Consider the following 10,655-nt stretch of genomic DNA (forward strand, 5'->3'; position numbering starts at 1 on the left):
TTAGTATAATAAAAGTTTGAAAAAGAAAATTTCATTTTGCGTATGAATAGTTGTCAGAATATGTTTGATTTCCTTACTATCATAGTTCTTTAAATAATTGTTCAATAGTAGATTGATATTCAACTATTCCAAAATTAGAAAAATAATAGATTCGTGAGTTAGATTTGAATTGGGATAAGACTGTCATACTTGCACTAGTTTAATCTTTTGAAAAAAGTATTATTTTAAATTACTGTATGGTAAACTTTTTAATTTGGTATAGTATTTGACAAATAAAAATTTCAGTTATGCTGAGTAATTTTTAGAATATAGTTAATTTCATTCATATCATAGCCATGTAATTGAACAATGGTAGATTGAGTTTAATAATCAGCATTTGGATAATTTGAAGAATATTAAATTGGATTTGGATCTATGCGNTAAACTTTTTAATTTGGTATAGTATTTGACAAATCGTATTATACTCTCTCTTTTCAATTTTTTTTTTTTTTTCGTCTTTGTCGTCGACGCGTCTCGATTATAATTGTTTGCGAGCGAGACGCAGCTTCTCACGACACTTCTACGCCCGAGTGTTTTTAGTTCATTTCGCCCAGTTAAAGTCAATTCGCGCGCGCGAGCCGGCATATAATAAAAATGTTTATGCGTACGCGAGAAATTCATCCCGCAACCACCCACATTACAAAGCGTACGAGTATAATATAATACGAGGGGGTTTTGAAGTCGAGCGAAAACGAAAGATTACACGCTCATATACTTTATACACCGGGTATCTGTTCCGTGTTTAATTTTTTTTTGAAAAATATATCATATACAGTAGCGGCACGCAGCGCGCGTCTGTACACGCACAGATTTATCTATCAAAACGAGTGGGTTTTCCGCCACTCCGCACTTCACGCAGCAGCGGCGGCACACTACGAGGGCTTTAAAATTATAAGCTATGTATATACGGGGTGTATCTATAACATAAGTGTGCCGCGCGGCGTACGTATGAAGATAGGTACTCTCTCGCGTGCGCGTATATATCCTCTTTTTCCGGTGCTCGTAACTCGCGATAATAAAAAAAAAAAAAAAAAAATACACAAAAAAAGGCAAAAAAAAAGAGATATACACTTGAAATTTCCAGGAACAGGAAGTCACGCTCGCGGCGCCGGTACACACTTACGCTCGCAACATCATGATCGTCGTCGTAGCGTTCTATATTTAATTTCGGGATTGTTGTTCCTCGGGGACGACTCGGCATTAATAAAATGCATATACGTATGTGTATGCATCTATAGATATCGATACGTAGTCGAGTGACGCGCGGGTACATACGAACGAATGTGTATAAGTAGTGAAATAGCAAATCATCATTGATCGAGGTCGAGCGAGAGAAGATATATATACATAAGTGTGTAACGATCCCGGATGAATGTACATGATTTTCTAAACGATCGCGCTGGATTTTCTATATATAATATTCGTATACGTAGCTGCAGTTCGATCGTCTATGCCAGCGTTGGTATATGAGTACGGAAAGATATCGGTCACACATATTTGGGATAATTTATCGAAATCTTTTGAAAGTTTTATGATTGGACGCGCCGATGATCGTCGTCAGCTCCGGAGCTATTTAACGGATGACTCATGGCAATATAATATGCAATATATAACACAAATGACTCGAACTCTCTCGCTTTGATATCGTGTAGATAGATACAACACTTCGCAGCACTATATAGCTCGCAATTAACGGACACGGTCCAATCGTGAATCTTCTCTCTCGATGATTACATGTATGTAAATCAACTGAGGCCGGCGCGCGACATATTTCATAGAAAAACGAGATTGCTTTCCATTTGCGAATTGCGATTCAATTATTATATGCCGCTGTCGTCGTCGTCGTCGTCGCCGTTTAATAATGAGAAGAAGAAGCAGATTGAGAGGGAGAGAGAGAGACACATAGCGATGAAAGAGACGGACGCGATTCGCTGCACACGAGCTGTACTCTCAATTGGCTCGTAATATAAATATTAATATTACGCTTGATTGTCTCGCGAGTATATAATAATGCATCGATTCAAGGTCCCGTAGAGTGACGAATTCGACTCTGCCCACCCACACGATTATATATAGTTTTTTCCGTGTGTGTGTGTTTTCGGGGGACTATAAGCCTGCGGGTATGAATGATGAATACCTGTTGATTGTTCGTACGCGGGATGATGGTAATCGACGCGTTTATTTTTCTCACTCGAAGAGACGCGTGCGCGAGCCGACAGTGCGCCTATATATATCTAGATGTAATTGAGTTTAATCATATTCACACACGCGTGGATACGTAGAGTCTTTTTTTTTGGGCGGAGTCGTATTTCTACCTCCGAACTCTTTCCGATCGCCTTTAATGTAACATAACGCGATGCATACACGATACGATGCGTAATCGCACCGAAAATTATTTTATACATTAATTTATAAATGGCTTCTGGGAAGTCATCGCGCTTCATTGGCTTTTGTAAAAGGACAAATCTTTTCGTTGCGGGAGGAAGCTGCTACCGCTACTGCCGTTACCGCCGGTGATGCTGCTCTTTTTTTCTCTCTCTCTCATTCAACGCGACGAGACATAATTGTTGGTAAATTACGAAGCGTGTACGATGGTGTATACGTGAGTCCCTAATTGCAACGCACACACACAGACACATAACTTCGTCGTCTTATTAGGGCTAATCTCTTTTATATTCGGAACGTAATACGGCTCGAATCGTCGTCTCGCAAGTGTCTTCGCTATGCCTGCTCGTGTTTGCCTTTATCCGATCGGCCCGCGCGTTTACTCTTTTTTTTCTTCATTTTATTTTCATTTCGTCACTCTCGTCGTCTTATCTGCGCTTTCTAAAAAAAAACAATATAGCCGATTCACACGGGTAATTATATATATACGCGCGCGAGAGAGACAATGGGTGGTACGGGTCGAGCGCCGAGTAATTCGATATTATATTATTTATATTGGCGTTTGAATTATCCATCACTATGATGACATTATATTACAAAGTGCGGCTGGAAAATCCGATCGCCTATATAGCTCGTAGTATCGTATATCTCGTGAGAAATGCAGATCAGCTGTCCTATAAAAATATACCCACAATCATTGTGTATATACACACACGTAATTATTAAAGTTTTCGTCGCTCGATTTTACAGATGACGGATCAGCTTCTGTCGTCCAGCTGGGCGATGAGACGAAACATCAGCATCGGCGCCGGCCAAGACACATCCATGGATCCGGACATGTCGAGGTTTGTTTACAATTTTTTCTCGAGCGATCGCCTCGCTGCACTTGACACTCGTTTATACACACGATAAAATAATGCGAGCACAATGTCACAATTATTAAATACCGCATAAACGCGCGGCTCGCGTGCGTGTCTACATTCATTAACATCGTCAGATTCCCAAAGCCGCTGCGCAACGTGGCCGCCACCGTCTCCATCGTCATCATGATCGTCGGCGTGATCGGCAATCTGCTCACAATCGTCGCCCTGCTCAAGTATCCGAAGGTGCGCAACGTCGCGGCTGCCTTCATCGTCAGCCTGTGCGTCGCCGACTTCGTGTTCTGCTCGCTGGTGCTGCCGTTCGACTCGATGCGCTTCATCGACGTCAGCTGGGCCCACGTCAGCTTTCTCTGCTCCCTCGTGCCGTTCCTGAGGTACGGCAACACCGGCGTCAGTCTACTCTTCGTCGGAGCTATCACGATCAATAGGTGGGTAATGATGTTCAATAGCTCGCGTCATTTTAATTTAGACCAGTTTTCGACCACAATATTAAATGTAACGATGTAACTTTGAGCCTTTACCACTAGATGGAGAGTTACCTTTGTTTTCAAATCTGCAAGTACCAAAGTCAAAACAATTGTATAAGTCGAAACGAAAGAAAGTCGGGTTTAAACATTTTCTTTCTAATTTTTAAGGGTTTTTTCTCGATAGAAAAATTAAATCAAAAGAAAATTTTCGTTTAGTTGATAGTCGGACTGGCCATAGGGAATTGGAGAAAATTACCGGTGGGACACTACTGAAAAAGGCCAAATTTTCCAAGATTCCCGAGCAGTAGGAGGGCCTCAGTCCGCCTTTGGTTCTGTAGCATTTATGTTACAAATATTAATTGCGTATTAAACGAACTGAAAACGATAATTGAATTGCTTAAATTAATTAGATCAGTTTTCTATCATTTTTCATACGATAACACCCACTACTCCGCCGCTAGATGGCGAGTACCTCTTCATATGTAAATCTGCAAGTGGCAAAGTAATGATAATCGTATAAGTCAAATCGATTGAATTATCGTACAATACTTGAATTTTGTTACGATTAAAAAACTTGGAGCCTTGTAAAAGGCTTGTAAGTTCTTATAATGTTGAAAAAAATTGTACATTTCTGACTAGTATATGTCCTGTTCCAATGATTTATTTATGTTCAATAAACGTTTTTCTTAGCCAAAAACTTGGCCATAAAATGTTGAGCATTTCTGCCAGGATATTCGTTTGCGAAATTCCGTACGAAAGCAAGTAATTGAGAATTTCCTTCCCGCGCAGGTACATAATGATAGCCCACCACAGTATTTACGCCAAGGTCTACAAGAAGCACTGGATCGCTCTCATGCTGCTGTTCTGCGTCGTTTTCTCCTACGGCATGCAGATACCGACTCTGCTCGGCTCCTGGGGTAATTGACCTTTGCAGCTATTCCTCATTTTTTCGCTTATTTACTCAATTGAAAAAAACCAATGCAGGTCAATTCGATTACGATCCGAATCTGGAGACGTGCTCCATAGTGCCGGACGCGAACGGCCGATCGCCCAAGACGTTCCTGTTCGTCACCGGCTTCTTCATACCCTGCATCGTCATCGTCGCCTGCTACGCCAAAATATTCTGGGTCGTGCACAAGTGAGTAATGGAAAAATGGCGCAACTATACATAATGAAAGATATCTAACTAAAAAAAAAAAAAACCTCCACAGATCGGAGAAGCGAATGAGGCAGCACACGCAGCCCCAGCAGACGCAGCATCAGCCGGCGATGCAGCAGATCAAATCGCCGTACTCGCCCGCCCGCCCGGAGAGCACCCAGCGCGAGATCAAGAAGGGCCGCAGCGAGTGGCGCATCACCAAGATGGTGCTGGCGATATTTTTGGGCTTCCTCGCCTGCTACCTGCCCATCACCATCGTCAAGATCGCCGATCCCGAAGTCCGTAATCCAGGTAAACGATCGCACGCATCCGTTATACAAAAAATATACTCGCGCGTGTATCATTAACTCAACGAGCCGTAATAATTGTTGCCTTGAGACGTCGTTGATCGCGATCGTCTGCAATTAGTCGCTCTACTTAACTCTGGTGTTTTTTTTCTCAGCCTTCCACGTGATCGGCTATCTGCTGCTCTACGTCGCGTCCTGCGTCAACCCGATCATCTACGTGATCATGAACAAGCAGTATCGCCAGGCCTACGCGGGGGTGATCAGCTGCTCGAGGATCAGGGCGAGCCTGACGCCCCACGGCAGCAGCGCGCCCGGCCACAACAACAATTATCCCCACCAAGGTATGATGCCGTCCACGTCGTCGCCGTCGCAGCAGCAACTGCAACAGCCGAAACATCAGCAGCAGCAACAGCTGCAGCGACAGCAGCAGTTGCTGCAGCAACAACAACTGCAACAGAACAATTACGTCGTGACCGTGACCAAACTTTGACGATGATAACGATAATCGATTTTTTTGTGATTTTAGCGGGTTTGCTTCGTTTTTCTTTTTTCAATTATCCAGATTTTTGGATATGATTACGAGAAACTCGAAATTAATTTGATTATCTCAACGAACTAGACTCGACCGTATTATGATGTATAATACGGATAGACTGACATTATTCACGAATTTTTAAGAGAGATTCATCTGTCGTTAACTTAATTAATTACTTTTGTACATACATAATGCATCATCTCTCATTCTTTATTTTTTAATTCGAGGTTTGGGTAAACTGTTGTAATTACACAATTACACATACACACACTGCGAAAGATCATTCGTTGCGGGCGCTTATATACTTTGTCTGCCTTCTTACATCTATGTGCATTCGTTCTCAAGCTGGCTTTATTTATTATTTTCCAGGACTTGCCGAAACGAGCTAATAATTGTGTTATTGACGCCACTCTTTTCTGCGCAATTAAAGCAATTGTAAAAAAAAAGAAGTCCTCCGAGGCGAGTAGAGTACGTTTTTTTTTACTCGATCAGATACTTTTTTGTTTTATGTTTTGATTCATCCTTTGGCTTTTGATTGTTGAGTGTTTTTTCATACTTGTAATGTGCAATTTAGCTCGTTGCTTTGTATCATACTTTGCTATATATTTGTGTGTGTGAGTTTGGTTGGTTCCTTTATCAAAAATTTTTTGGCCTTAAAATAACGAACGAAAAAATCCAAGTGGAAATTTTCTAAGCGGTAAACGATTCCAAAAACATTTGAAAAGTGAACCACCCTAATGTAAGTGTAGTGCTGTAACGAATGGTATTGTTTTTTTCCTTCGTTTACTGTACTAATCTGTGTGTAAATCGACTTGTCTTGTTTAAAAAAAAAGTCTACATTATTCCTATGTAAATACTATTTATCGTTGCAAAAATGATTTGTACATAATATAGATTTGCCGATTGTTTGTTATATTACCCCCCACAATTGAGATTAATAAGTGTTTTAACGCAAAGTTTATTTATCTTTGCAGATAACTCCAAAGACTTGAATAAAACGATGGTGTCAACCGTGTCGATCGGCATGAATTCCATTAAAGACGATTTCATTTAAAAAAAAAATCGTTCAGAAAAAATAAACGAACAAAAAATAACCCGAGGGACCACATTCAACCTGTTGCTCCGTACATGTATAAAGTTTTCATTTTTTTGTACAATCGTTTAGAACTATTATATATTTAAAATTGTATTTATAATTATTATAAATAGACGCGAAAGATTAATAGGAAAAGAAAGAGAACGCGAATTTTTGTGAATTTAGGTGCTAATAATAATTGTTGCGATTTGATAACGTGTTTATGTAATTTATAATATGTATATCATCGAAAAAAATGCTTATATATATTTATTATACGTAGTTGCAATGTTGTCAAATTTTTTATATTATTATTATATGTAATCGTATAATATTATTATTACGACCAAAGAGCGTAAACGTATTTTTTCGAATTTGAATGTTGTGTAAATAAATTACATTAAAATGGCTGGTGCGATTGCTAAAATAACATTTATAATTAAGAGGAGCGACTCGAGAGGCATGAAGTATTTTTCTCTCTCTTTTTATAAATCACCTCGAGCTGTACACTACTTTATACACAATGTATACTTCGCATATTAAATATGTCATGCCCGTTCTGTAAAAGTTTAGTGTATAAAACTTAATTTTATTTTAATTCAATGACGTATCGTTGACTAACAGAAAATAAGAGCGCAACCATTCAGTCAGTAACTAGTAAGAACGTATATGTCGCGTGTGTAAAAAAAAATAATTCGATACGAGGATTAATTTTTTTTCTTCATTTTTTATAAAACGAAAAAATTAATTTTTTCGATACACAATATTATGGTCACCGTGTGATCGTATTTAGATGTCGTACGCACCATCGAGACACACCTGAACGCAATAATATTATTTAATAATTAAGATTACGCATCGATTGCTTGTACATAGAAAATACGAATTATAACGATAACAAAAACATATTTATGTACATTTATAATAAAAAAAAAATAGGTAAGATAGAATAAAAACAACAACAACAGAAAAAGGAAATCGAAATTTTGTTACAATACTTCGTTTAGAGTGATTTCCCTTTCATGGCACAAACGCATACGTACACTTGCATACATGATTCACCCACGCATCATTCGCTCACGCACACATACACACACACTTGCACTGTTCACGATTCACATGAGGTGGCAGCATGCCTGTTTGGTCCCTCTGATTGGCCCGTTGCGAAGTGTGATCGACTCCCGTACTTCCTGCTTGAATTTCGAGTTCAGCACTTCCGCCACCATGAAGTGCAACGCCTCCTCTGCGCCGAGCGTAGAAAACGACAAAAGAAAGAAATTACAATACATGATAAAATTCCGTCCTCCTCGTCCCAACGCAACAACGATCATTACCGATATTTGTATTCTCCTTGGCCGAGCAGAGGAAGTACTGGTCGATCTCGTTCTCCTTGCAGAACTTGACGATCTGGTCGGTCGTCACCGCCGCCTGCTGTATGTCGCTCTTGTTCGCCAACAGTATGACGGGTATGTTGCTCCCGTCGGGCTGCTGTACCTTTTCCCGCAGATCCAGCAGCCACTTCTTCAGCGACTTGAACGTGTCCACGCGATTCACGTCGAAGACCAGAGCGGCTGCGGCTCTATATTTTTTTTATAGGTGAAAAATGGGACCCCCGCGATAGTCGTGAAAGAGAGAACAGACAAACAAACAAACAAATGTGATTGTGAATACGAGCGAACAAAGAAGATAGAGAAAAAAAGTTAAGAAAAGGTATATTCTTATCTCCGCGCGCGCGACTTCCATCGGTCTACTCGAGCGTGTGAAATTTTTTTTTTTTAATTTATATAAAATCGTACGCATTATATTTACGCTTGTTTGTAGTACACTCTTGTCATGTATCCGAATCGCTCGTGGCCGGCTATGTCCCTGCGAGTACGAGAGAATTAACAAAAAAAAAACAAAAAAATGAAAAAGATGATGAACGTAATTTCGGTACAGTAATCGTGTCTCACCATAGCTGGAGATTCACTTTGGTCTGGTGGTCCCAGTCGATGGACTTGAAGGCGAAATCAGCCCCGATGGTTATCTTGTAATTCGACGAGAACTTGCCTGTCGGAACGAATCGCGATAAAGGTTTGTGCAATTATGATATTTGTAAAAAATCGTTACTTCGTACGAACCTTCTGTGTACCTCCTGACGATGGCGGTCTTGCCTGCAACAGCAACAACAACAACAACAACAATAAAATAACAACAACAATAATAAATCGTCACTCGTGTACACCACGTGCGGGCCTCGCGCGTTTATAAATAAATATCGTATAACATTTCACACACACACATATGCACTCGTCGAATCTTTGCACTCGTTTTATACACAACAATCTCGGTACAGTCTATATATATGCAACGTTGCGCTGCCGATCGGCTGCTTATCGCAATATATAATGCAGCCAACAATAACAACAAACGAACACGGCATATACGACTCTCGCTCGTATTTTTTACGTATCGAATTCTTTATGTACAGTAGCAACAAAATGGTGCATATATATAAGTGTATATCGAAATAATTTCCGTTGCGCTCCTTACCAACTCCGTAATCGCCGATGACGAGCGCCTTGAGCAGCAGCTCGTTGCGCGGCTTCCTCGGCGACACGTTGTTCGGCTGAATAACTGACATGACGACGACGACGACGACGACGACAAAGAGCGCGATATTATGTATCAACAATCAATAACGAACAAAAAAATTAAAATAAAAAAGAGACGAGAGACACGCGATCGATCCGCTGCTATATAATGCGTAAACTCTAACTCTAGCCGAGATCGGGATAATACGATTTACACCATAATCGCGCTGCGTCTGTCTTTGCGGGTCGGTAGTACAACGAGCGCCGCGCGACGACGTTCACATGGCAGCTCGCACGAATACTACATACACACACGCGCGCCAAAAGTTCGAGGAAGATAAAGATATAGAGAGAGAAAGACGATTCGATTATCAATCGCAGCGACGAGACGTACTTGTATCTTCGATCGTATACGTGTGTGTTTTTGTGTGTTCGTGTGCGAGATACGTAACCCGCGCGCGAGCGTCGATGCCAGGCAATGATCGATGATTAATAAAATTGTGTATTATTATGATATGTATCTGTGAGCGTCGTCTTATCGTCGTAACTTTTTCGTTTCGTGCGCGCGCGAGCGAGCCGCAACTTTTAACGAATGCGTGTAACACGAGTAGTGCGCGAGTGCGATTGCGAATAATATGTAGAGCGTTAACTGCCCTGTATGATACAAAATATGAAATATAAAAAATACATGCTCGCTGCGAGGCGGATGTACAGTTCTGGCTCTCGATGAAAAAAAATTTTGGCCGACGACGACAACGACGACGACGACGACGATGACGCGAGATCCCTCCCTATTCCGAATTGACAGTAATAAAGATCCTTTGGAAAATAAAAGAAAAAAAAATGAATAAATATCGCTACTGTTCGTGTTTCGACACCACTCTTTCTTTCTTTTTTTATTTTGTTATCGCGCTTATCTGTTTACGAGAGTCTCTCGGCCCGTTGATTTCGGAAATTTGAATGCTCCTCTGCGCTCGTGTAGTAAGCGAGTTACAACTCCTCGCGAGAATCGAAGTTTTATGACTAATTTTTAATGTCATACTGCGTCTTCGACACGTGCAAAAAAAGTCGAAAGGGTAAATACACTTTTCGCGGTATTTGGCGGGAAAACCCCACGAATGTTTCATATCTGGCAGTAATTATAATTGATTCGTAATTCGTATTTTTTGTACGCTGAGTCCATCTGACGGTGAGTCGTTTATATACGATAACAGATGCTACAGGCTCGTACATCGATCTAACAATTTCTCAACG

The 10,655-nt window shown here is 40.6% G+C and overlaps 2 protein-coding genes across 3 annotated transcripts in view; one reads left to right on the plus strand and one right to left on the minus strand.

Annotated features, from left to right (window-relative positions):
* Positions 1 to 6,963, plus strand: part of LOC106654104 (G-protein coupled receptor moody-like) — a 12,406-nt gene extending 5,443 nt beyond the window's left edge. Inside the window, exons 2-9 of one of the 2 annotated variants that reach the window (XM_014373811.2) lie at positions 3,175 to 3,269; positions 3,422 to 3,733; positions 4,562 to 4,689; positions 4,757 to 4,910; positions 4,984 to 5,222; positions 5,374 to 5,559; positions 6,123 to 6,212; positions 6,728 to 6,963. In XM_014373811.2, the coding sequence (XP_014229297.1) occupies positions 3,175 to 3,269; positions 3,422 to 3,733; positions 4,562 to 4,689; positions 4,757 to 4,910; positions 4,984 to 5,222; positions 5,374 to 5,559; positions 6,123 to 6,142 (1,134 nt within the window). In that variant the 3' untranslated portion in view covers positions 6,143 to 6,212; positions 6,728 to 6,963. Of the gene's footprint in view, positions 1 to 3,174; positions 3,270 to 3,421; positions 3,734 to 4,561; positions 4,690 to 4,756; positions 4,911 to 4,983; positions 5,223 to 5,373; positions 5,560 to 6,122; positions 6,222 to 6,727 lie in introns of both variants that reach the window. The other variant, XM_014373810.2, reaches the window with a different exon arrangement.
* A 337-nt stretch (positions 6,964 to 7,300) lies between these two features.
* Positions 7,301 to 9,702, minus strand: LOC106654122 (ras-related protein Rab-32B-like). Its single transcript, XM_014373837.2, has 6 exons — positions 9,361 to 9,702; positions 8,949 to 8,981; positions 8,781 to 8,877; positions 8,638 to 8,694; positions 8,163 to 8,407; positions 7,301 to 8,071 (listed from the first exon to the last, which is right to left on the minus strand). The coding sequence occupies exons 1-6, from the start codon at positions 9,449 to 9,451 to the stop codon at positions 7,944 to 7,946; spliced, it is 651 nt and encodes a 216-aa protein (XP_014229323.1). The 5' UTR covers positions 9,452 to 9,702; the 3' UTR covers positions 7,301 to 7,943.
* Positions 9,703 to 10,655: the final 953 nt, after the last annotated feature.

Source organism: Trichogramma pretiosum, unplaced genomic scaffold, assembly GCF_000599845.2.
Source record: "Trichogramma pretiosum strain Unisexual culture from Peru unplaced genomic scaffold, Tpre_2.0 scaffold61, whole genome shotgun sequence".
Lineage (NCBI taxonomy): Eukaryota > Metazoa > Arthropoda > Insecta > Hymenoptera > Trichogrammatidae > Trichogramma > Trichogramma pretiosum.